Here is a 27,289-nt window from a genome sequence, read left to right on the forward strand (position 1 = left end):
GCAAACAGAGAGGTTGCTTCTTGTAACAGCAGTGAGCTGTTGAATTGCCTCACCTATACCAACTGCACATTTAAAGCATTTAGGCAGCTGGCTCCTATAGAAATCAACCCTCATTTTGTTCATGCAAGAATTATCATAGCATGGCCCTACCTCCCATTTACTCTTGGAGGATAAGTACATGATGTATTGTGATCTGCTCTGAAGTTGTACTGAAGGAAGCCATAGCTACAGAAGTGAAGGCTGATGAGAGAAACGTCTGAGATTGAAAGAATGGGAAGATGTGAAGGAAATTGAGTTTTTCAGATGGAGCTATTTACAGTTTTGTTTCTAATATAGTCTTCCATCAACAAAAAAAATCTGACGTATACACTGGACATGATTCGAGCGGTGTGGCCGGTGTTGCAGCAATAAGTGTAGCTTTGTATCTACGTATTACGTTCTGTGATTCTGTGAAATACTTGATGTATTTATATACATCACTGTATTGTTTAAAAGCTTAATGCCCCAAATAGTTGACATGCCTGTTTCTCCCCACTAACTAGAAGATGTGTCTAGCTTGCTTACATGTAGGTGTTAAGTTTATAGGAGTTAGTAATTATGAGAGATGAGTCCTATCCAAAATGTTTCAGTAGTAACAGTTTTTTGTTGATTAAAAAAAAATCCATATCTATAGATATTTAGTATTATCTATAGTAGCTGGCTTATTACAACAAAGTTGTGTGGTTTTTTTTTTTCTCTATCTTTTCTTTTTTTCCAGTATTAGTCTTAGAGAGCTGAAAACTGTCCTTCCCCAAGTAAATTTCAAAGTGAGCAGCATGAAGTTCTTGAAGGATAAATTTGCGGTAATTACCTGATAAATTCTATCTGTTTTGTGTTATCTGATAGGTGTTGATATTTCTGTTCAGGTTACTACATGTATTTTTGTTTGCTACCATGTACAGTTAAATAAATTATACTGATTTTCTAAGTTTGATTTTGCCAGTATGTAAGACTTTAAGAAAATACAGACATAAATGTTCCTACTTTTCATTGTAGGATTGCCTAAAGTTAGCACTGGGCTTGGAGCTCTGGTGCTGATACTGTCTGTACAAGTGCACAGGAAACTGTTGGATATTGAAGATAAAATTCATATATAAGAATTCTTTTGCAATATGATCAAAGTAATAATTCATTTCTTCCAATTTATGGTAATACTATTAGCTTCTGAAGGTCCTTTCCATTCCTACAGGAATTTTAAATATCCCCACCTTTTCCTGCTTTGTAATTCGTCACCCTTAAAGCATACATTTTTGCTTCTGTTGCTCCAGCAACAGAAATGCCAAAGATGTGGGCTTAGGAGTACTGTGTCACGAACCAAGAGCCTATTTACTTGTTTGTGTTCTTAAACAAAAAAAAATAGAAAAAGGAAATAATCCTCAAACATAGAACAAATGAAGTCAGAGTAGAACTGAACATGTGAGAGGGTGGCTGCTAGAAGTAACTTCTATGCTGTGCAAATGCATTTCAGGGAATTCTAAATTCACTATGTGCTACTTTCTATTGTAGGAAATAGGTGCTCACAAAGAAGAACTTAGTTTTGAACAATTTCATTTGTTCTACAAGAAAATCATGTTTGAACAACAGAGATCGGTAAGCTTTTTTTATAATTAGTCTTCATAATGTTAAACTGATCAGAATAAAGAGTGAATGCTGTTTTTTTATTAGCATTTTTGTTTTTCCTCATTCTTGTAACAGAAAGGCTATAGTACTGTGCTTGATGTCAAGTTAACAGTCACCATCAACAATTGGCTGAAGAGGATGAAAAAGTCATTCACGTTGTTTCTTGTATATTGGTAGCAAAAATATGCACAGATATAATGGGGTTTCTAGGAAGAATTTTTCTTGTGAGTTTGTTTAGTATCTAGAATGTCTTTACATTTGGTTTGGCTGATCTGTTTGCTGGTAGAAGCAATATTTTTTCATACTTGTATTAATCTTGCATTACAAGGAACATTCTGTAAACTACTGGGGTATATCCTGAACATCAAGTAACAGCTATTGTTCTTGTGTCTCATGCTCAGAGATGACAAGCGCTGAGTCCAGAGCATGATGTGCTTCAGACAGTGCTCGTGAAAAATAAATGCAGTGGATTAACTGCCTGACTACTGTTTCCTTGTATTAATTGCAAAGATTCATGAAGTTGGAACCTGCATGTGTTTAGTGACTCTGAAAATTAGGAACTGTTTGTAACTGTATGAAAACAGATGCTTTGAAATTACTTGCGTACATATCTTTATTGATGACATGCATATTGTTAACTTAACTTGCAGTTGTTGAAATGGAAACTTCGATAGTGAAAGCCAATGTTGATTCTTTTGGCAGTAGTGCTTTCTTGTGCTGCTTAAAAGTGATGCTGAAATTGTTGTGAAGTAATTATTAATCTCCATGTACTGATAAGGTTTTATTTTTGATTATGAAAGTCTAGAAATTTATCTTAAGCAGAAGGTTGAAGAGTAAAACACAAAATAAAGAGGTTATCTGACTTCCTTAAACTCATGTTATCGCCACTTGTGGATCATTTCAAAGAAACTCCTCAATTTGCTCAACAACTGTTATGGGGCAGTTGATAAGTTTCCTGTGATCTGTAACTAGGCTGCTCCAAGCTGGGAGCAATTTAGAGTTTACATTCAAATGCATAAATATGATGGAAGATACATAATTCCAATGTTTGTGAGCTATCAAACAATAAAACCTCCACAGAAACTCAGTCTTATCAATGGCAAGCATTTTGCCTGAGAATTATGTGCCTTTACATTGGAAGGCTTGACATGCAATCGCCACCCTTGGCAGTTTTTTTTCCTACTGTGTTTAATTCAAAATGTATCTTGTCAACTTGCATGCAGCTTTTCTAGAGTGGAAGTGCATGTTTTTTCCTTGTCCAAACCAGTAGTCGTCATGAGATGGAAAATTGCATGTTCTTTTATTTCTTTTTTTTAATCTTGTCTGCCACCCCTTTTTTTCTTTTTAAAGATTCTCGATGAATTCAAAAAGGATTCCTCTGTGTTCATTCTTGGGTAAGGCTCTTGTATTATTTTTCCAAATAGTACACATATGGTAGCAGTGCTGCAGGACTTTCTAATAACATCACTGGCTCTTGTTCTTATGCTTTAGTAAGTGAAAAGAAATTATAGATCTTATTGCATTCAGAAAGCTGAAGTTATCATGGGAATAAGTTCTGGATGTTGTTTGAATGTTTTTTACCATCTGACTAGAAGAAAAATGGCATGGACTCAAACAACCAAATTGACATGTTTAGATTTTACCAAGTGCGGAACAGAACTAGTGAAGGACAATTTGATGGAAAAACTTGAAACTGGAGTGATGTGGTGCACAGGCTTTGCCTGGACTCGAGCGGAACACTGTAGAAACACAGTTTCTACAAATTTCACTTGGTGGACTTTGAAAATTTAGTAAAATGTGTACAGAGTGAAAAGGGAGGTCTCAGGTGCTGCTGCTACTATTTTGACCACAAATTAAACCAGTTTATCGTAGCTTTGAATATCACCACAGATGAAGGAAGTTGTTTTAAAAGTTTGTTCTAAGTGTACCATGCATTTCCCTAGCCCTTGGTCACGCTGTGTAAATTAAACTGGTGAGACTGCTTTAAACCACAGATTTCTCAAGGATGTGCAAGGTTATAAATGCCTTATTGGTACCAGATGATGCAACGTTTGTGTCCTACAAAACGGAAAGCAGCTGTGCTGCTTTTTTGTTGGTGTGGCTGCATTTTTGCATCTTTCTTCAAGAAGTTTTACTCAGGCAATCTACTGTGGTAGATAATACATGGAAGGGAATCATCTGTGGATGTGTGGCTTGGTGATAATTCAAAAGAACAGTCTCTCCATGTTCCTCAAATAAACTTAAGAGAACACCTGTGAAGTGAATGCTGTTCATTTGCTACAGATCAATGAACAGAGATTTGGTATTTTTCCCAATGAATCATTATCAAAATTATATCAGGACTCTAGGAGGTTTTATTTAAAGGCTCAAATTACAGTGATTAGGTAATACAATATTACAAGCCTCATCTCAATTCCACTGAAGTTATAAAAAGTTTCTTCCTGGCGACAGCACATTTATACTGTAAATGCAAGATACAAAATCCTGACATTTTCTTCTATGACATCTGATGACACTTTCTCTGTTGTTTCTTTAGATTCACTTTTCCTTTCTCTCTTTATTTTTTTAAAGAAATACTGACCGCCCAGATGCTTCAGCAGTTCATCTCCATGACTTTCAGAGATTCCTGCTACATGAGCAGCAGGTGGGAATGTTACAGAAATTTTGAGCTCTTTTTGCTGTCTCATAATATTATGTGCTCCTTAAAAAAATATATATAGAAAAAGCTATGACACAGAATGTGATTGATGTCAGCTATGATACTAGGTTACTAGGTCTTGGAAAGATTTCTTCTTATTTGCCGCTGTTGAAGTTCACAAAAACTATTATTTTTCATCCATATAAAAGTCTCTGAAGGTGCACCAGAAGAAGAGAGGCAGAAAAAGTAAATAATGTTTCAGCAGGTCTTTGTTTTGTCATGTAGATAAACAGACAAGGTTGGAAATAAACCCTGCATGATAGCCTGGCCTAGTTACAGCTGTCACCATAGATACAGCTAGGGGTAATACCTTGGCCATGGCCCCATTTTATCAGCTTGTATGTAAAAAGCTGAGCTGACTGCCTGCATTCGAGTCAAAGGTAATTTTCTTCTTGAATGGGCCAGTCTGATGTTCCATACCAGCAAGCAGATAAGGGTGGAAGCGGGTACTGGAACTGTCTTCATGGCCTTCTGTTATCTTATTTAGCACAGACACTGTGGAAGAAAAATCATAATTTGATATATAGGCCAATCTTTAAGGCTATACTTTCACAAAGGATATAATGGAGTGGGTCTAAGACTGCTGTTGGAATTTGTCCACATTGCAGTTCTTTGCCTCCTATGCCTTTTAGCTAGTGTTATATTTGTTAGGTGCTGATGAACTGCAGGTTTGCAAATATGAATGAAAAGTGAGATCTATGCTTCCTGTATAAGATTGCTAATTTCTTTTTCTCCTTATTTCACTGTGTTAAAAGTACATTCAGATTGCACTTAGATGTGTGAACAGAATATAGTTAAGGCATATATTTCAAGGACGCCAGCTTTTTCCTGTGTGTGTGCATGCATATATGTACATACATAGTGTGTGGATCTCGTGGGCCTTCAATCTATATAAAGGTACTCAGCTATTTTTTCCCTCTTCAACATCGTAGAGGAAACTCTTAAGATGTGAGTACAAAGAAATATACTGTCAGTAAGCTATCTGAAATGGAAGCTTTAATCACAGCTGTAGGGTTCTGTTCTTTGTCAGATTTTATATAGCATATCACCACATCTAAATTTGTTTTCTACTTTGTTATCTGAAGGAGTCTTGGGCACAAGATCTGAGTAAAGTCCGAGAACGAATGACCAAATTTATAGATGACACTATGAGAGAAACTGCTGAACCCTTCCTCTTTGTTGATGAGGTAAACTGATGATGCTTTGTAATGGTTTCTCATGGATTTTTTTCTTTTGCTGCTAGTTCCTAGTTTGTTTATTGGTTGACAGATCCTTTGGCATATTCCTGCTACATTGTTGGGTTTCTTATGTTCTTGTATGATTAAAACATTTAAATTCGGTCTCTCTCTTTGCATTTTAGTTCCTTACTTACCTTTTTGCAAAAGAAAACAGTATTTGGGATGAGAAGTATGATTCAATAGATGTGCAGGACATGAATAATCCTTTGTCCCATTACTGGATTTCTTCCTCTCATAACACGTAAGTTATCAGAAGTCCCATTATCTATCTCTGTTCAAACAGACCTGGCACATGTTAGGAGAAAGTAAAACATTTTAAATTATAATATCCAGAAATATACTGTCTGGATATGTGAAGTCTTCCTGAAGTGTGATGTAAATGTGGCAAAAACAGCATGTGGATTTCCTTTCTCCCCTTCTCTTAATCTTACGTAGACTTTGAGACTTAATAAGCTCTGCTGCAAAAAACAAAAACAAAAAAAAAACAAAAAACCAAAACAAACAAAAAAAAACCACACCCTCAAACTCCGAGTTATGTTAGAAAAATTAGTCTCAACTTCAAACTGTTCCAGCCTCTATGTTTTCAGAAATCAAAGTTACTGAAGGAGCTTCTCTTTTTTCCAAGCACCAGCAGTGTTTGCTAAGCCTATTTCAACATCAGTTGTACCTGAACGTAAGAATGCTGTAAGGATCCAACTTGTCCTGTGGGAAGATCCCATGCTGCTAGTGTGATCTAAGGGGCAGTGGGTTTGTTGTGTTGGGAAAGGACGTAGTGGTGGTATGCACTATTGATAGATATGTTGACAGTTTACAATGTCAAAAAGCAGAAAAGGTTTGTTACTGAGCAGGAAAAGAATATGGGGACTTTAAATTAGCATACCTGCTGATCAGGGCTTGGCTATTCATTGTCTTTGTCTGGAAGACAATCTGGAAGTGTTCTATGCTTAGTAACTTAGCTGCTTATTTCCATAGTTTGTGCCTAAGGCATCCAGCCCTTTTCGTTGATAATAAATGGTGTGCAAGCTCTTTAGCTAAAGTTAAATCCTATGTGGTGTTGAGTTGAACTTTCTTCAAATGAATGGGAATTTTTCTCATCTAGCATTGTAATAAAAAGAAAGAGCATGTAAAGAGAGTAAGGAGAGGTGAACAAATTAAATACTGCAGGGAATGAAATGAAGTGGATATGGATATAGCTGCTAGATAACTTGAAGTATAGGGTGTGGTATCACTCCAAATACTCATCCCTCCACTGTGATTATGTCTCAACGTGATCAGCTATGCATATGTGCTGAGCTTATGTTTTTTTCTACAGGAACCTGATTGATTGAAAATTAACCTTCTATAATTTTGTCTATTCAAAAATCTGATAGTATCTGGTTCTGCACAGCCCAGTTCTTCCATAGCAAGTTTGGAAAAAAACCCAACCAGTCAACATACAGCCTTCATAACAGGAGAAAACATTTTGCCCAGTGAGTGAGTGGGAAATAATTGAAACTGGTCGCCTGTCTTCTCTTACAATTTTCTTTTATCCCTTAGATATCTGACAGGAGACCAGCTTCGAAGTGAATCCTCCACAGAAGCTTACATCAGGTGCCTTAGAATGGGATGCCGATGTATTGAGTGTGAGTAATGAACTTGTGGAGTGGTTTATAACATACTCTTCATATAAGCAGGGTTTCCCCTGTTTACCAAGAAAGAAAAAAGAACCGAAATGAAGAACTAGTTTGTTTATTTTTTTTTTTTTTTTTTTTTTTTTTTTAAATTTTAGTTAGTCATATGAAAACCCTGATTCCCTAAATAGTTTTTGTTATGCCTCATTATTGCTCTGTTTGCTTGCTCTGGTCCTTGTTCCCTGGGAATTCCAAGAAGTTCTGTCTGACTCTCTCACTGTACACAAACAATTCAATCTTTGATCTGCTATATGAAAGCATAAGATTTAAATTTGAATTACTTGTGCAGTGTAGATAGGTGAAAAGCTTATTTGCCTTTGTCATAATACAGACAAGCCTAAGTCTCAGATTTTTGTAATTTGGTGTTATTTGTCATCCTGTTTAACTTGCATGTAAATCAGTTGATGTCTTTGTGTCATTGTTCTCTACTAAGTCTGTATGCTTCTTCAACCCAGTGTCTGTGTTCTTTATTAAAAGGTTTGACTTGAATTTCATGTTGTTGACCACTTTCTTATTAAGCTAGTTCCTGGTTTACATTTGTAACAATTAACAAGAGACTCCATTCAGTTTGGGTGTTTCAAAAGGTGTCTCAGAGTTTCAGGGTTAGAATCAGAAAAATAGATATGCAACCAACTTGTTAGAATGTATTTCTACATGGAAAATTAATGTAAACTTGTAAACAAGTTTTAGCTGCTTGAATTCTTTCCAGATTCCCACATAATAATGCTTTGGGAAAAAATTATACTGTAATTTACTTAAGTTCACTTCAGTAAGAACAATATAATTTCCTCCGTAAGATAGACAAATTCATCTAAGAATATTTTATTAGAAATGAATATATGAATCCATGTATGAAACGCTCTGAAGAACTGAATGTACATTGTATTCCTTTTATTAGAGTTAAGTAACTACTTGGTGTCTTGATTTTTCCACTGCTTGTCTTTCCTAGTGGACTGCTGGGATGGTCCTGATGGGAAACCCATTATTTACCATGGATGGACACGGACAACAAAGATCAAATTTGATGATGTAGTACAAGCAATCAAAGATCATGCCTTTGTTGCATCTGAGTAAGCTTTGATTTATATTTCTTAAGCCTGTTTTTGAATGCTTAGACCTTCCTGAACTTTTTTCCCTGTGATTTAAAGATAAAAGAAACAATGAAATTATGTCATCCTGGTTTTCATTATTGCACAACACGAGTTTTTAATTGATTTGTCTTTGAGAAAAGATGCTGCTACATAACAATTTACTGCTGGGGAAGTTAATACCTTAAAAGGGATTCCTGTCTCCTCACTTGTCTTCTTTTACTGAACTGAAGTGTGAAACGTCAAATCCTGAACAGTATGACTTTTTTTTTTTTTAAATTAATTAATTAATTATTATTATTTTTTTTTAAAAAAAGATCAAAACAAACTACAAGTGACAAGCAATGTATCTATTGGGTTGATAGTCATGTTGTAGGGAGGTCTTAGGAGAGAATCCTGAACTGATAACATGAATTTTAATCTGCCTCTCTGCTTTGCCCTTCCAAACCTTGTGCTGAGATGTCCTTAACATAAAAAGTATTAGCCAACAATTGGGAGCGAGAACACTTAACACTGAAACTGTTCCCAAAACACTAAAGGAATCTTTGTCCTTGCAGATATTCAAAACTTGGCTGGACATATCTCTGAGCAACCTGATCTAACTTATGAATTGGACCTTCCCAAAGAAGGGATTTGGGCTAGATGGCCTCCACAGGTCCCTTCTGACTTTATCTGTTGTGCGTCTATTCCTTTTTTCTTTGTGCTTGCTTCAAATACTTTCTTTGATCTAGGGGTTGAGGGAATGTGGTGTTTTCCTTGCCTTGTCAGTTGAATCAAAAAGAAACTGAATGTCTTGATTTTCTTTTGTTTTCTTCAAAGATACCCAGTCATTCTGTCAATTGAAGAGCACTGTAGTGTGGAACAGCAGCGATACATGGCCAGAGTGTTCAAGGAGGTGTTCGGGGATCAGCTTTTAACTAAACCAGTTGAAGCCAGTGCAGATCAGCTACCATCACCAACCCAGCTGAAAGAAAAAATCATCATCAAGGTAGGCTTGTGTTGTGTGCTTGTAGATAAAGTATAAAAACAAGAGCTGAAGTTGTCAGCTGGCTTCACAACTTAACTGTTGGTTTCTGTTGAAGAGACAAGAAACCCCATGCTAGAAGTGTGTACTAGTTAAAATTCATAATATTGTATGGAGTTCCATAAAGATACCTATTAAAATACTTGCTGTTGGTTTTCTTTGCAATAAAAGTTGCTAATTCAAGTGCCAGATGGAATGTCAGCTCTTTTCTAAAGGTCTTCCAGCTCCTGAAATGTCAGTGCTGCAGATGCTCTTCATAGGCTTCTTACACAATTAGTGACTGGCTAAGAAATATTAAAAGTATGTTCTTGAATAGAAAGTAGGATTAACGATAACTGTTTTTTCAGAGGATGTCTGTCCTTCAAGTAAAACTCAAAGCACTTGCAGACTGCTGACTTAAGCTGTCAGGACTGCTTACTTGGTGAACTGCAAAAATTGATTGGCATTTACTCACTCGGTGTGATTTACATACACAATTTAGTAAACCACTTTGGAAAGACTGCGGTGCTTTTGTTAGAAGGCAGTCACTGTGAGGGTGTCTTACCTGCTGGGCAATACAGATGCTTTACTTGGCACTCTTGTGCATCAGGCAGAAAACTGAAAGAAGACTTGGATTGAAACTGCAGTAGAACTTATTGAAGGGCAAAATTAGGTGGATAATCTGGGGACTGTTCATGATAGTACAATAATTGCTTTTACCTATGCTTCTGTTTTCTGTCTCTTGCGGTAGTACTACCTCACATGGATTGAACTGCTGAACAGAAGAAACAATGATGAATAGATGCATCTAGATGTATATAAGCATACAGTTCTTTATGTAGGACTGGAAATGATAGCACGCCACTGCGAGGTGCAGAAGATCAGGAAGCAGAGAATTCAAATCTCTGCTTATTTTTTTTTCTTTCTTCCTTTCTCTAAACTGTCTATTGTTATGATGTAGAGCATAGAAGGGAAATTGTATAGGCATGTGAATAATAACATGACAGATCTGGTTTAAAAAGAACTACAAACTACTGTGATTTTGCAGAAGAGAACATCCATATCATCCCTTCTTGTCTAAAAGAGCAGTAAAGAATCTTTGTAAATAGATCCACGCCTGCCAGTAAGCTAGTTGTGGTATTTGGCTTTTGTCTGGAAAAAGTTGGCAAACCAAGTTGAGTCCTGCTTTAGGGGCCTGTGGGATTTTTCAGATAGGCCTGTCAGATTGAAATCTTCCTATAGGAGACACAGAATTGAATGTATTTGAAAACTACTAGCTATGAGAGGATTAATCCTATCATTAACTGTGGTTTAAGTGTTTGATGTTCTTTAGTCCCTTGAGCCACTGCTTTTTGTGAGCACTTCCAATTGCTGAGCCTTGCCCTTCAACATAGCCTGTGTTGTATTGTTTCAGCCTGTAGTTAATTGAAAACTGGTGTGTATGAAAGCACACTGATCACTTACAAATGTTTCTAATGTACTTTTAGAGAAGGAATGGTCTTACAATAATAAAATCATAGAAGTTGCAACAAAAACTATTCTTATCTATTTTGCTCTTTATGCTGTAGCTAGCCTGCTTCCTTTTTTTAGTCTTCATTTAGAATAGTCCAGCTATTGCAATTTCATCTATTCAACCTTTTCTACAAGGATTAGCTTTGTGGGCTATTTTCACTTGCTGTCTGCTCTTCCCTGGCATGCCTTGTCATAAGCTTTTCATTGCTGCATTAGGATGGTCTAAAATGTTGCATCATCATTTTTCATTGTAACTGAGGACATAGTACGATTTAATGCAAAATGCTTCTCAAGGACTCTGGCTTGTATTTCTCTGTCAGCCAAATTATGTGCTGCACAAAAACCCCATGAACTTCAGCAGCAATTAGTTGAGAGCTGTCTCACCTCCACTACAAGCACTGGTGTCATCTGTGCGGTAACCTACCTTCTGCTAGACAGATCTGGGCTTAATTGTGTAGCAGTACCCAGGTCTTTCCTGGGTTTGCCTCTTCTGTTGCTACACTTCAGTTGTAGTGTTCTCTCTAAACTAGGACTTAGAAAGCAAGGAGAAGAAGAAAGTAGAACTCACCCCTCTTCTCATACAAGATATCATGTTTGATCATTCTTCTTTTAGGAGAGTGAATTCGCCTTCATTTTAATTCCTCTTCTGTTCTTGATTTTTTTTTGGTATTTTTTTTTGGTTCCTTATGGTTCTCCTTATGTCCTGCTGTCTGCAGAATGTTTATCGTCTTGTCCTTATTTCTTGTTATGCAAGTGTCACTTCAAGCTTTCTGTCCTGTAAGGAATTGTGAGCTCTTATCAGACTAGCTGTTTCTTCATTGCTTGAATTATATCTGTACTATCTTTTTAAATCTTTATCAAGAGATAAAGAGAGAAACATTTTTGAGATAAATTCTACCAAGGTTACATAAAGCTTTGTGGAACAGCTGCTGTTATGGCAATAACAGAAGAAAGCTGGGCAATGAAGGGAAATAACTCCAGTAATACTGAATGCACTGAGACTGTACGATCAATTTTATATATAATCCTCTATGAGTGTATGAATGTGCTGTTTAATTTTTTTTTCTTTTTAGCACAAAAAACTAGGGCCGAAAGGAGACATTGATGTGAACCCAGAAGATAAGAAAGAAGAAAAAAAGCAACAAGGAGAACTTTACATGTGGGACACAATAGAACAGGTATTGTTTATGCGACATCTGCTAAAGTTTACTACTATGCTGTGTAATATGTACATGAATTTTCTCAATATTTGTGTAATATCCTCAGTTCGTGAAATGTGAGTGAGGAGAAGGCATTTTGTTTAGTGTTACACTTAGTTGGAAATTGTAATTAGTGAGTTTGACTCTGTTTTGTTAATGGTTTTAATCTCTCTCAACTTCTAGAAATGGACTCGGCACTACTGTGCTATTGCTGATGAAAAGCTTTCATTCAGTGATGATATAGAACAGAATGCTGATGAAGATTCATCAAAGGTGATGGCTACTTTTTATCACTTAAGTGTGTTCTTTTTAATCTCTCAGATTATTTCAGTGTTTATAGATGCATATTTTTATGCTGATGTTACAGAAATTGTAGAGGGTCTGTATCAGATAACACATGTACCTGCAAATAATTTTTTTAAAAAGGGGTCTTTGCTGAGGTACTCCATCTAACCCTATTTTAAATAAAATATCTTTTTTCCCTTTGGCTAATGGAGGACATACAAAGGTGAGTACAAGGAGAATTAAATATGATTTTGGTGGTTAAACGCTAATGCTGATGTGCCCACTGACAATTGAAGTTCTTATGTGCCTTTGGCTAAGTATTGCTGTTCTCTGACTAGGCAGTCTGATGAACTAAGGTTTGTTGTGTACTAATACAGTGTACCTTTTACACAGTGTACAGTAGTGCATGCTATTCATTTCACACATGCAAAGTGTTTGTCACAGGTGTGTATTGCTTGTCTGTCATGCTTGGTAAAAAAGAAGCATGAGACTCAGCTATGTTCAGCATGGTTTCTTGTTCTGACTTTTTCTGTTTTCCATGCATACTCTCATTTCTAACACGTATGTGCATAGTTCAGAGAGATCTCTGCACAAACAAAACCTTTTATCTATTCACCTACATAGCAATGTTATTAAAATCATTAACATGTAAGCAAATGTAACAGAGGTGATTCCAGGAAAAAGTGGAATAGAAACTTCATGATTTTGCAGTAGTGTGCTTTGCTTTGAAAATATAAAATAGCATTTGCACTTCTGTGTTCTTTCACTTTATCAACGTATTTCTCAGTATGTTGATTACATATTTAAATAAGGATTAAGTTGGTCACTGATCCAAAGAAGTGGCTTGAATGACTTGAATGAGTGACTTGAATTGTCAAGTGTGCCTATGAAGGCGATCAGATTGCTTGTGGAAGGAGAATTAGATCTGAGAAGAGCTGAAATCCTGAAACAGAAGCTTGTTATATCAATAGGAAGTACTTTGTATTACAATCATAAAGTTAGAAGTGGACAATAAAAATTCTTCTTTTCTGGTCTAGGAGGTAAAGCGTACTGAACTGCACTTAAAAGAGAAGTGGTTCCATGGGAAAATGAAAGAGGGGAGAACAACTGCTGAGAAGCTGCTCCAGGAATATTGTGCTGAAATGGGTGGCAAGGATGGGACGTTCCTAGTTAGGGAAAGTGAGGCTTTCCCTAACGATTGCACCTTGTCATTCTGGTATGGTGATCATCATAAAAACTGTACATGGGTTTTGTTTATCTTATGGCATTGCGTAAAAATATATGCATTTTGTAAATGTGCATGTGTAGCCGAGAGTAAATAGGAATAGGGTGTTCATATTTACTAGAATGGTATTCATGGGATTGAGACACTACCTTCTAAATAGAGCTTCTGTGCACTGAATAGTGCGTTTTTGCAAAGTAGACTTTATTTGAAGTGTTACAGTTGTCAAGAGGGGACTCCCTGTTATGTCTTTTTCCTTTTTCCACTCTGTCAGGATGTATGCTTTGTTATTTCCTCAGTGAGTGGGCCAAAATTTGATTTTTTAGTTTTAGGATAAATTACTGTTTTTCACACTGATCCACGCTTTCCACAACCATTTTCTCGTAAGTTTACCTTTATCAGCAGAGGTTGATCTTTTCAATGAAAGAGTCCCCTGGGGGTGAAATGGATTTTTCCATGATGTGTTGTGTGTTCTTTTTGTTGTTGTTGTCAGAACAAACTTTGAAGGGAGTAAGTGTTTGTCACCTTTTGAGCCATTGTGGGTTGAAAAATAATTTTTTGGGGACTGTAATTATCACTGGTCAGCATTTTTGTTGCTGTTGTTACTTCAGTTATTTTAAGAGATAGTAAAGATTTCTTGCTTACCACATAGTTAACCAGGAATGCTTGAGGAAACACTTAAAAGAATAAAACCTGTCAAATACCTTTCTTTTCCTTATCCCCCTCTTCACATCTTCAGGAGGTCAGGTAGAGTCCAGCACTGCCGTATCCGTTCTTCAAGTGATGGGGACACTGTGAAATACTACCTGACAGACAACCTCACTTTTGATAGCATCTATGATCTCATTCAACACTACAAAGAGGCCCACTTGAGATGTGCTGAATTTGAACTGCGTCTGACGGATGCTGTGCCTAATCCCAGTCCACACGAAAATAAAGAGTACGTACAGCAGAAGGCAAGCACCAGGGCTGTTATGATACAGAATATTTTTGTTTTTTTTGATGGTCTTGGATTTTTGCATAGAAAATTCCCCAGATTCAGGAGCACACCTGAGTGCTGCTTGTTTGTGGATATCAGAGGTATAAGCTTCCCTGAAGGATGCTGAGTAAGAGCGCTGATTTTGTGAGAACATGGTAAAACAGAGAGCAGTCACCTGGAAAGCAATTTACTAGAAACAGCTAGAACAATCAGTGAGAACTGTGATGCTGTGGAAGTGTGCAATTCCTTCATTCTCTGCTCAGAGTTTTACAGTACCCAGTGGGCTGGGTTAGATATTTAGTAGTTGAGTGTGACCTGTCAACTAAGTGGTCATGGTCTGTGCCATCTGAAAACTTCTATTACTGGGGCAGTGAGCCCAAACTGAGTTACTTTTCCCTGATCCCCACTTCCAACTGACCCCTGTCAGAGTTGGTTAGGCTTACTTGACCCCATGCTGTTTGGGAGTAGTATAACTTGGTGTTTATTTCCAGCTTCTATTTGCCTGACATAGATCCTGGGCAGAGCTTGCTCTTGTTTGTTGGCAGAGCACTCTAGTCATTGCCCTTTGTTCTGTTTTCTCTGCAATCAGAAAAAAAAGAAAATGTTTTTTGCTTGAGAAATAGAAATCTGTGACCTTAAGTTTCTTTTCTTCCGCTTGTGATCTGGGAGTCGCTGTGTGTCCACAGATAACTTATGAAGGCAGCATGAGAGAAGGGTACAATTTAAGGGTTTGGCTTTCCTGTATGTATGTATAAGGTGGAGATGTACTGGCATTGTACTGGTCACAGCTACACTGAAGGTTCACTGTCCTTACAGTGAAAGATATAATTAAGTTCTTAGTGAAAGAATTTAGATCGTAGAATGATAGAATGGTTTGGGCTGGAAGAGACCTTAAAGATTGTCTAGTTCCAGCCCTCCTGCCCACCTTTCGCTAGGTGGGCCGCATCCAGCAGGGTCTTGAACACCTCCAGGGATGGGGCATCCACAGCTGCTCTGGACAACCAGTGCCTCACCATCCTAATAATGAAGAATTTCCTCCTTGTATCTAATCTCAACCTCCCCTTTTTAGTTTAAAACCATTACCCTTGTCCTATCACTGCATTCCCCAATAAAGAATCTTTCCTCCTTTTGCCTGCAGCACCCCTTTAGGTACCAGAAGGCCTCTACAAGGTCTCCCCCAAGCCTTCTCTTCCGTTCTCTAAGCTGAACAACTCCAACTCTCAGCCTGTCTGAATATAAAATAAATATTAAATGACTTACTTTTTCTCATAGTTTTTGAGATTCTATCATTAGTAACGTTACCTAATTATAATGTTATATATATAGCATTATATATATAACATTCTATCATTAGTAATGTTAATTCTATCGCTAGTAAACACTGTTGTTGTTACTGAATGACATTTGACAAGCTTTGTAATCCTTGTCCATTTTGATTTTTGACTGTTGTAGTTGGTACTATAGCAACTTGAGTCGGGGAGAGGCAGAAGACATGCTGATGCGAATCCCTCGAGATGGAGCCTTTCTGATTAGAAAGAGAGATGAGCCTGATTCGTTTGCCATGACTTTCAGGTAAGAAAAGATGGATATGAATACATTACCTCGTAGCCCAACAGTGTTCTGTTTTTTTCTCATTTAAAAATACTATGGGCTTTTTGGAGTCATAAAATTCATGCCATCAAATTCTGAGTAATTAGTACAGTTAATTTACATAGTAGGTCCATACGTAGTAAAAAGTCCTTAAGAAATCGTACAACCTAAGTGTGTGACTGGAATAAACCTTTATGCTATTATAAAGAGCATTTGGGCACCAACTGTCCCTTTCTTCGTATACAGAACTGCGTGTGACCTGTCTTCATTTCTTTGCTCCCTGCTGCAGGGTGCTATTTGAAGTTCCTTTTGGTGTTGGTTCAGCAGCAATTTGAGGCCTTTATCCTCTGGAAATCCTGCCCTGTCATATAACTGACCAAATTTAATTTGTTATCTGTCAAAATGAAGCTATTTTCTATTTACTTTAGGCTTTTATTGCCAGGGAAAATATTTTTGAAACTGTGGTTCCTGTAACAACATTAATAAAATGTGTAGACTTATGGCATTCTCCATTGTGCCTTCAAATCAAATCACATTTGAAGCGAGTTTGTCTTGTTGCTTAGGGACAGGAGCAGATCAGCAGCAGTGGATTCCAGAGGGATTCTGTCTGATTCAAGACATTTAAGTTAGTATGAAAGTGACAGAATACCCATGTGTAGTGGGGAAAAAAATAGGAAAACTTAATCTAGGCAAAAACATGGATTTGTCCCAAGGCCCTGCACATTGTAGAAAAGTGAGAATGTCTTTTTGTGAATTCAAGCAGGCAAATGGAATTTGATTTGAATAAAAGATGCTTTGGAAGAGAGAGAAACAATTTCATATGATTAAGATGCACGAAGCTCTTCTGGTCTAGTTTGCAGTGCTGATGCTTTCACTATGCCAAGTACCAATATCTTCTACAGCAATTGTACTTGTTTCACAGAGCTGAGGGGAAGGTGAAGCACTTCCGAATTCGGCAAGAAGGTCCCCATTTTGTGCTTGGAACCTCAGCCTATTTTGAGAGTTTAGTGGAGCTTGTAACATACTACGAGAAGCACCCTCTGTACAGGAAAATGAAATTGCGTTACCCGGTGACTGAAGAGCTGCTGGAGCGCTACAGCACGGTGAGTGATGGACCTTTGAGTCCCAGATTTAGACTTGGTCGAGCTGGGTGTGGTTCTAGCTATGATAGATGTCCTTCAGGGGAGCTTACGCAGTCTGTGAAATTGAGGTGTAGCTCTGCTGAAACAAGTTTTTGACAATAGCACGGTTGTCCCTCTCTTCTGTTACTGGAGTGGGCAGAGATCTTAAATTGATCATGCAGATGCCAATAAAAGAATAAATATGACTGTATATTAAAACCACTTTTCTTGTCTTAGAGTTTCTATCTCACAGTGAAACCACTGTTGGAACTAAAGTACTTTAACACAGAAATTGTGAGCTTGGGTATTGTCTTCCACTGTTGTGCCCAGAATGGTACTCACAATCTCAAAACTATTTGATTAAGAGAAAACTTGGTGAGGCATTGCTGTTTCATTGTATTAACTGTTCATTAAACTGAGGTGCAGACAAGTTAAATAACAAACTCATGTTCAGCTGTGTTCAACTGTAGTAATGAGCTTATCGTAGGTTTCTGGCTTTCCTCCTCTCCTATTTGCTTATGTATTGTCAGAAAGGTGGTTTCAGCAAAATTTTCTTGTTCTATTAACATTAGTTATCTAATTTTTGATTCCTATAATGTATCTTTTTTCTTTTTTTCCCATTTTTAGGAAAAAGATATAAATTCGCTTTATGATGTCAAGATGTATGTGGAACCCAGTGAAATCAACCCTACAGTGGTATGCTTAAGGAGAGATGGCCTTCACATTTTCTCTTAGACTTCTGAAAATGATGAGAATTGTTCATTGACTTCCTGTTAGTAGTAACAAAAAGGTTAATTGAAAATGTTAGGGTGCTTGATTTACGGAGGACTAGACAGCAGAACTTTTAAAGTGTGACTTTTTTTTAGTATCTCTTATAAATTTGTACCTACATACTTGCTGCGTGCAAATCCTGTATTGATTCACCCATATTGGGAATTTGGGTACTTCCTGCTATTGAGTTTGTGGAAGTGTTATGGTTTATCAGCTGTGCTTATCTGGGCATGCTCCCAAAATTAAATAACAAGTGACACAGCAAACAGCTACTTCTCTACTTATTGTTAGGGCGTTCAACTTGTAGATTCTCATAGAAGTTCACCTGCTAGTAAATTCTGTGACTGTAATTAAAAAAAATTATCTTTTTTTGGCTAATGAATTTACATTGCTGCTGCCATTTACGTTGGTACCATTTACCATCAATTCAAGTGGTAGGAAATTCAAGATAAAACAATTGCTTGGTCTGCTGAAACTAGATGTCTTCCTAAAGGAAGTATGACCAGAAGGATAGCTGATGTGGTTTGGAAGTGGAGGCTTTTAGACTGCATTGAAGTCTACATGCTTCTACATCGAAATCTACAGATGCATATGAATACATGTGATGAGGATAGTTGATTGATATTTCACTTTTAAATTTTATTTTTAATTTTATTTTTTTCTACAGTAATTATGTTGGTGTACTTTTTTTTTTTTTTTTTTTTAATAATTTTTATTTTACAAGCTGGCATGGAAAGAATAGCAGTTAAGTAGCATTACTTGCTTCCACCAATAGATGTCACTCTGGAACTTTAGTATTGCAATTTCTAAGCTTTAAAAAAAATAAATAATATCTGATTCCATCCTCCTCACCCTTTATAAAAAAATAAATAAATAAAATTGCATTCTTGATCATTTTATGACCCGTCCCCCTATAGATGACCCCTTTGTTTTGCTTCTCTTAAAGCCTCAGAGAACAGTGAAAGCCTTGTATGACTACAGAGCCAAAAGAAGTGATGAATTGAGCTTCTGTCGAGGAGCTCTAATTCATAATGTCACAAAGGAAACTGGAGGCTGGTAAGGACAAAATTCCTCATAGGAAAACTTCTAGTGACTTACTAGATGGGAGAAAAATAAATTAAGCTTTGGGTAGTAGTTTTTTAAAAAACTGTTTGCTGCTTATTAACTATAGTCCTACAAATCTTAATTCTAGTATATTAAACAAAACCAAAAACCTCAAATTCAAGTCTCTTTTCTTGTCTTTTTCATTGTTCTGCTCTGTAGCACTAACCTCACTATGTAGAACCTTCATATCTCAGCGTATCCAGTATTTTTCCTTTGCTACATGAATACTTCCTGAACACTTGTCTATTCTGGGAAATCACACATCTTTTACCATTATCATCATTGTTGTGCATCATTTTGTCTGCTTGGTACTTCTCAGGAATCAAATCCACTTTTTTTTAGTTATCTGTATGGTTTCCTTTCAGAAAAGATTTTCTTTCTTAGCTGGCTTGCAAATTGCTTAGAAAGCTTGGAAACCTAATATTTCCCTGTAGTTTCTGCAGTGCAATCAACCACATAATAGTGTTTTTAGTACTGGAGGGGGAAAAGCCTCTTAAGTCATTAATTGCAGTTTACAGTAACTGTAATCCCTCTGAAATGATCTGTTACTACAGTTAATGATCACTTTGTTAGAGATTTTAGCTACTTCATCACTTATATTTTGGTGACTGCCAGCTAGAGAAGCTAGTGGTATCAGTGACCAATTGCTTCATTAATGGCCTGTTGAAGCTCTTTAATTTCTTTTTCTCTATGTATTTTTTTTTTTATTTAATTTAGGTGGAAGGGGGATTATGGAGAAAAAGTCCAACACTATTTTCCATCTAATTATGTTGAAGACATGTCATCTGATAACTCTGCTGAGCTTGAAAGCCAGGTGAGGTTTGAAGCTTGTCTAAAGTTTAAGGTTTGTCTGCCGTGTTTCCCTATAATATGCTGTCCTCTGGAAGTGGAAATCTAGTTTATGCTAATCTAGTTTATACTAGGACTCTGCATGCTGTGTTTGAGGGAATGCAGAATAAAGAAATGAATGCATTCTTCACCGTTCTCTGTGCTGTTGAGTATTTTTGTCAGGACTTCCATCAAGGAAAACTACTTAGGGAGATAGCTGATTTGCTTGGGTTTTAAGAGGTTATAATGGTTTCATGCTAATGAAAATCATACCGGTATAGATTTTTCAGATAGCTTATCTAAACAGTAATGTGCCTGAAACTAGTTTGCCTGTGTGATTACTCCCTAGATATTTGCAAATAGAAAAAACATGTGCACAAACACATCATTCTCATATTCACAGTCAAGGATCATGTTTTGATGCATAACTAATGTTTATACTGATTGTCAAATGGGTCTAAGAAAATCTAGTCCAGAGTCTTGAACGAAGATCTATTTATGACAAGAAGACAAAGATACTTGTTTTAACATTTTGGAGTATTAGAAATAAAATGTTACATTATTCTGTTGTTTATGTTAAGTACTTCTAATGATTTGCCAGGAGCCTTTGGAGGAAAATATGTTTATTAGATTTTTTTGTTCTGATGATAGTAGCGTTAAGCAGACCTGAAAAATAAGTGGTTGTGTCATGGCAGAAGTTGCAGTCCTCATTTTGACTCTCAGTACAGAAGTTCTCATCTGTTTCTCAGAACAAGAAATTCTTGATATGGAAGTAGGCTTTTAAATATTACAGTGGGCCTGCTTTTAGTGAAACTGAGAGTAGATTTAATGGTGTGTATTTAATATTTGTTAATATTCTTTAAATGCACTTGAAGACTGAGGGTCAGATTTAACTCATGTTTTTCACAGATCATCGAGGACAATCCATTAGGCTCTCTATGTCGTGGTATCCTGGTACTCAATACATACAACGTTGGTATGTATTTTCTGATCCTTACATGTGGGCTTTCTGTATTGAGAAAGTTTTATTGTTTTTACTATAAAAGATTTGTTTTTGAAGAATATTTGTATTACTACAGGTAATACAATTAATATGATTAAACTTGTTAATACTAACTGTTCAGCCCTGTAAGACCTTTATTACAATGGCCAGAACTTGACTATTAGCTGTTGTAACAGATCAAGGGCAGCTTCTACTTCTAGATTTTAGTATAAAATTCTTGCTACTGTGTTGCTTAACAGTGAAAATGCCACAAGGGAAACACAAAAAGCCTTTTGTCTTCATTCTGGAACCTAAGAATCCAGAAGATCCGTGTGTTGAGTTTGCAACTGATAAAGTAGAAGAACTCTTTGAATGGTACCAAAGTATCCGTGAAATCACGTGGAAAACTGCAGAAGAGGTATTGATTAATAAATAACTATATGTATGCACGCACCTGGTATTGATTAAAAAAAAAAAGTATACCTGGTATTTTATAATGTACTGTTATAAGTTTACAATACTGTTTATTTTTTAGCTACCATATATTGCTAAACCTTGCTAAGACCTGATCCTAGACTCTCTTGCAAGTTACTGTTTGCCTGTTCGTTTTACTGATGCTGTGAATCTTGTTCTCTGAACCCTTTTGGGAATAGTACCCAAGATAGCAGAGTGCCAGTCATCAGAAAATGTTTTGGTTTTGTGTTAACAGGAGTTTTTCAGCAGAGTACTGTCTTTGTTGCACCTTTGCATCTTTGCATTCACTGCAAAGCAGAGTTAGTAGAATTGAATAGGTAATTCTTTAGGCAAATACTTTATTTGTAACTAATAACCTAATTGGTGTACCTGTACTACTACTGCCACTGAAGGACATTCTTCAAGAATTGCTGTTCCTGCCCTGAAGTATTAATTTACTTTGCTCTTCTCTTTTTTGATATTTAAGTTTCTGACATGATCAAAGTGCCCTTCTGTTGACTATGCTTAGGTGTACTTTTTCCTTTCTTGCTTTTATTCACTTTTTATTACTAAGTGGGTGGCATGAACAATGCAAAATATGTTTCAGTATCATGTTGGCTTGTGTTGTTTATCCTTCCTCTGGAGTAGTAATATTCTGAAGGTCATCAAAATCCTATTTATGGCAAGCAAGTTGGTATCTCAAGAAGAGGAGACAGCAAATTCAGCAATGGAAGAAGCAACAGGAACTGTTGGTGTATTGTTGGAGGAAGAGAGATGTAGTCATTATTGCAGGGCTTTCATTTAGAAAAAAAAAATGAGAAAAAGAGAAACACGACCTAGAAGAAATGTCTCTAAATTGAATGTTTTTTTATAGCACATCAATGGCTCTTCAGGAGCTTGCCAGCTTTCTTTCCCTCCGTACAGTAAAAGAAGTATTAAACAGCCTGTCTTCAAAGGTGGTTTAAAATTTGTTTCTGTCAGTCAGGAGGCTTTTCTCAGTTTGGCCTCTTGAAAGCTCACGTTATAGTCTGCAGCATGGGGAGGGGAAAAAGACAAGGAAAAGCCTTTTTTGCCAGTAGAATTAACAGTCTGAATTCTGGGGAAGGAAAAAGCATAGTGAGTCACCACAATGCTGCAGTATGATACAGACATGGTTTCACTTTATTTTTGGGCTGTGTACATTGTATATAAAAAGAAAAAATATCTGAGCTTCATATACCTTGTCATCTCTATTAACACCTGCCATGCTCCTAGGAATTGTTGTTCATTGCTAGCTCTCCCGTTTGGGTATCTCTAGAGGGTCATGTCTAAAGATGAGCTCACAGCATTTTGAAGTGCTTCTTTGTATTTGGAGCACCACATTCTGTTGTGCAATATCTGGGAAACTGATTTATCACTAAGTACCATGAAGTCTGTGTTTGCGTTTTTTTCCCCAGCCTATTTCAAGTGTTAATGCTATATTCCTCTTTGCTTTTCTTGGACTTCGATGTATAATCTCTGGTTCATTGAAACACTGTAGAAACCCATCAGCTTCTCTGTTTTTTCCTTCCTCTTCAGTTCATTTTGTTGAGGGAATTCTTTTGGAAGACCTCCTAATTGCTGCTGCTTCATAACCTCTTGTACCAAAGCTAATAGCTGTTCAGTATGGGGCTCTTCTAACATGTGCTATCCTGTAATTGCTTCTTATGTCTGAAAAGCCTCCAGCCAAAATGTCTCCATTCGGGGAATGTCTTGCTGATTTCAGTGGCTTCCAGCCTCTGGTTGCAAAGACCTTGGCTCAGCTTCCACATAGCAGGTGCTTACAAAGAGGGAAGTAGCTACTAGGTTTATTAGTGATGATGCCTATTCGATTGCACATGACTTACCATATACAACACTGTTGGTTTGATGTGTAAATACAAAATTCCAGGAATGATACTCATAGGGTTTAAGTTTAGCTGTTTGGGAATTAGTAACAAGACCTAAGACCTGCTCAAGGTAATAAATATTGAGAAACTTCACTACATTTAACATTTTTTTTACTTCATACATTTGCATTTACATGAGGTATAGAGTCATGAATATATCTAAAACAGAATAGAAACAAATTATTAGTTTCTTATAGTAAACCATGGTTGCCAAGCTCCTGAGTAGAACTGATTCAAGGAAACTCAGAAACATTTCCTTTAAGAAACAAACACACACTCATTAATCTGTTCTCTGATTGGGTACACAACATTTATGTAGGTGTTCTAAGTATCAAATAGGAATCTGGGTGAAGAGGAATGGATCAACTTTGTCCTTTTTGTTAGAGTATACCCTGGAGTTACTGTACCATAATATCCAGTGTTATCTGTAATCTAAAATGTTAAATTTTACAGGAGAACAGGAGGAAATACTGGGAAAAGAATCAATTGATTGCTATTGAATTATCTGATCTGGTAATCTACTGCAAGCCAACAAGCAAAACCAAGGACAATTTAGGTATTTTCTTTAATATTACACCTGAATTTTAACTTTTCTACTAATCTGTACAGATATTAGTTGAAATTAGAGGACTGAAGATAAGATCTATCCTTTCTCTATGGGGAAAAAAAATATTCTGCATCACCCATGGAGAGTATTCAGTGGCAATTTGAATTGCACACTGGGGAACGTGATGATATTCATACTGTAAAATGTCAGGTAAAAGCCTATGGTTTATCAGAATTGTTTTGAACGTACATCTCAACCTGCTAAGGCTTAAGTGTGGTACCAAATGTGGAACAAATTAGTCATATGAGACAGAGAAACAAGAGACCATAAATGAGGAGACAAGAACAATTGTGAAACTATTCAGGCTTTCATTTCCCATAGCATTGCATATTTGCTGTCAGTAAAATCACGGTAAGGACTAGAAAGCTTCTCAATGTTTGTGAATTTCCATTAGAAAGGAGGCTTTAAAAGAAGAGATCCTGCAACTGTCACAAATTTCTAGTTGACTAAAGACATCTCAATATAACTTTCATAGGGAAGTTCACTATTTATGTGTCAGTTGACTTTTTTGAAGACTAAAAAGTCTGACTGAACACTTGCAATTTGTTTGTAAGAACCCTCAAAATGGATTTGTTATGCATTTGCCATTTATATAAGCTATAAGAATGGTGTATTTGCCATTTATGTAAGCTATTGGGAATAGTTTCATAATATAAATGAAAACTGGGGTCTGTGTAAGTGTGGGTGTAGAATCTGACACTGAAATGTGTACTTCTTATTCCAGAGGAGCCAGGAAATGTGCCCTTCTTCCTTAAGCTTCTTTGCAAACATTTTTAATAAGCTGTCAGTATGGTTAAGACATTATAATTACAGTCATTGTTTGAGGCATTGGGTAACCCTGGCTCACCCTTTCTTCTCTCCATTTAAACCTAGGAAAAGATGTCTCATTTAAATATGTCTTGCAGTGGTCAGAAGTGCATTATTAGCAATGATGAGATGAGAGCATGACTACAGACTATCTGCCCTGCTGCAAAACATGAGGCAGGCAGGCAATTTTAACTTTCAGACCTGGTGTTCAACCAATTTGCCGTGTCTGCATTAAAACAGTGGAAATTGCTGCATTAAAGGACAAAGCAAAACAAAGTGAACCAAAATGTTAGTAGAAATACAGCATAAATGTCGACTTCCTTCTTCCTTTACTAATGTAATGACTCTTCTTTTCCTCCCTCGCTTCTGTAGAAAATCCTGATTTCAAAGAAATCCGTTCTTTCGTGGAAACCAAGGCAGAAAATATTGTTAAGCAAAAGCCAGTTGAGTTGCTGAAATACAACCTGAAGGGACTGACGCGTGTCTATCCTAAAGGGCAGAGGGTTGACTCATCGAACTATGACCCATTTCGCCTCTGGCTTTGTGGCTCTCAGATGGTGGCTCTTAACTTCCAAACTCCAGGTAATATTCCCTTTGAAAAAGGGTTTGATCTGCCTTCCATTTTACCATTAATGAGCCTCTTTATGGACTTTCTGCCATTCTAATCACTGTTGCTATTCTATTGATTTGTAATTCACAGCAAGAAGGGAGATGCAGAAACTAAAGTTAGCTTGTGTATGCGAATCCCTTGCTAGAGCTGGTCCACCCAAATCAGTCTCCCTGTCGCTGAGCCAGACTAACCCACTTGTTACCTCTGAAAGGTTTATTCTACCTTTATCTCTTCATGATAAGTAAGCAGAGATAGTTACTCTGAAGTTCAGGTGGATGAACTGTTCATCCGCAAGGAAAGCTGTACGCAACTTCCAAATAAGGGCCAGCTAGCTTATGACACACTGATAAGAAACTAATTGTGAATGGAGATGAATTTATTTGGATTAAAATTGGTGAGAAATGACCAGTCAAATATAGTTACTGAAGGGAACTGAGTCTTCCAACTTACCTTTCCAGCTCTTTCTGAGATAGTGGCAACCAGGAGGAACTGCACAGAAGAGCCATTATTCTGGTAGTTCCTTAGCTTTATTCAAATGTTTTTTACTTCTGTTATGACTGTTTAACTCTCTCCCTAGATAAATACATGCAATTGAACCATGCCTTGTTTTCACTTAATGGACGCACTGGCTATGTTCTGCAGCCAGAAAGCATGCGAAATGAAGAATATGACCCAATGCCAAATGAATCGAGGAGGAAATTGCAGATGATTATGACAGTGAGGGTAAATCTCCTTTGTAAATTATGTTTTTTACAAGTCATAAATATCTATACAACTAAAAATAAAGCTATTATGTTTCATAGCAAGACCTGACAGATTGTCAAAATACTGTTTTTTATTGTCAATGTTGGAGAATAAAAGTAATTCCACTGGTTTCTGACAGGAAACGCTATCTTTATTATGCTAATGAAGCACGTGGTATAGGATTGAAAGCACAATCCTAGGATAATTTGATATAATTGTTAATAAAATAGACTAATGTGAATTTCCCACCTAATGACTTCTTAATAGAAATGTCCTATTGGAGATTGGTTAGCAGCAGACTAACTAGGTCAGAAATTTCCAGTGTGGATGAAAGACGTTTATAATGAAATAAAGAAACTAAACACAAAAGATATTAAACTGATTTTTTTTCCCATTCATAATAGTATTTAGTACACTGACTCATAGAGAGATGGGGATTTATGACCTAAAAATTATAATATATTGTCTTCTAGTGCCAAATGTGAATTGAACTTGTTTCTGTTCTCAGTTGCTATTCAATAAGAGAGATGTCCTTTAAAAGTATGTTTTCTGAGAAGGAAGAAATACATTAACTGCTTTTCACCACAGTTTAGAGACAAGGTAAACAGGGGTCATCACTGTAAAGCAGGAGTTTCTTAAAGTAGATAAAGGCTGAGGAAAGATGAGTAAACTTGTGTTATGAACTTGATCTGTAGTTGCATGCTCTGTTCAATGAGTGTCAGCCATTGCATAAATCACTGAGTCACCCAAAGAACGGGAGGATATTATTATTGGTGGCACAGATAGTTTAATACATGTGAACATATTCAAGAGATTTATCATGTTCTTTTGGGTTTATTTTTTTTTCTCTAGTGAATTCGCGTTCAGTTCTGTAGGCTACCTTCCACACAAATAATGGTGTGAAGTTTCCTTTGGAGGTGGTTATAACATAGTTTCTTTTGCAGGTTTTGGGGGCTCGCCATCTTCCTAAGCCTGGTAGAAGCATTGCTTGTCCCTTTGTAGAGGTAGAAATTTGTGGGGCTGAATATGATAACAACAAATTCAAGACGACAGTTGTGAGTGAGTATCTGAGGTTTTCTGTGTTGTGGGGACATGGTTATGCTCTGAGTGCACTTCAATAAAATGAGTAGGTGATGGTCATGAATTTACAATGTCTGTAGTTGGTCAGCAACCTGTATGGGGAGGAATTAGGTAACTGTTGCTCTTGGCTGG

The 27,289-nt window shown here is 36.8% G+C and overlaps 1 protein-coding gene across 1 annotated transcript in view; it reads left to right on the forward strand.

Annotated features, from left to right (window-relative positions):
• PLCG2 (phospholipase C gamma 2) overlaps positions 1 to 27,289 on the forward strand; it is a 63,442-nt gene that overhangs the window by 27,642 nt on the left and 8,511 nt on the right. The window contains exons 6-29 of the mRNA XM_032195873.1: positions 758 to 842; positions 1,546 to 1,629; positions 3,010 to 3,053; positions 4,231 to 4,303; positions 5,443 to 5,544; positions 5,718 to 5,836; positions 7,132 to 7,217; positions 8,215 to 8,335; positions 9,173 to 9,341; positions 11,942 to 12,046; positions 12,251 to 12,340; positions 13,390 to 13,568; positions 14,314 to 14,514; positions 16,006 to 16,125; positions 17,066 to 17,246; positions 17,892 to 17,960; positions 18,982 to 19,091; positions 19,857 to 19,953; positions 20,877 to 20,943; positions 21,210 to 21,367; positions 23,763 to 23,865; positions 25,096 to 25,305; positions 25,911 to 26,056; positions 27,022 to 27,136. Of these exons, the coding sequence (XP_032051764.1) occupies positions 758 to 842; positions 1,546 to 1,629; positions 3,010 to 3,053; positions 4,231 to 4,303; positions 5,443 to 5,544; positions 5,718 to 5,836; positions 7,132 to 7,217; positions 8,215 to 8,335; positions 9,173 to 9,341; positions 11,942 to 12,046; positions 12,251 to 12,340; positions 13,390 to 13,568; positions 14,314 to 14,514; positions 16,006 to 16,125; positions 17,066 to 17,246; positions 17,892 to 17,960; positions 18,982 to 19,091; positions 19,857 to 19,953; positions 20,877 to 20,943; positions 21,210 to 21,367; positions 23,763 to 23,865; positions 25,096 to 25,305; positions 25,911 to 26,056; positions 27,022 to 27,136 (2,834 nt within the window). The remainder of the gene's footprint in view (positions 1 to 757; positions 843 to 1,545; positions 1,630 to 3,009; positions 3,054 to 4,230; positions 4,304 to 5,442; positions 5,545 to 5,717; positions 5,837 to 7,131; positions 7,218 to 8,214; positions 8,336 to 9,172; positions 9,342 to 11,941; positions 12,047 to 12,250; positions 12,341 to 13,389; positions 13,569 to 14,313; positions 14,515 to 16,005; positions 16,126 to 17,065; positions 17,247 to 17,891; positions 17,961 to 18,981; positions 19,092 to 19,856; positions 19,954 to 20,876; positions 20,944 to 21,209; positions 21,368 to 23,762; positions 23,866 to 25,095; positions 25,306 to 25,910; positions 26,057 to 27,021; positions 27,137 to 27,289) is intronic.

This window comes from Aythya fuligula, chromosome 12 (assembly GCF_009819795.1).
Source record: "Aythya fuligula isolate bAytFul2 chromosome 12, bAytFul2.pri, whole genome shotgun sequence".
NCBI lineage: Eukaryota > Metazoa > Chordata > Aves > Anseriformes > Anatidae > Aythya > Aythya fuligula.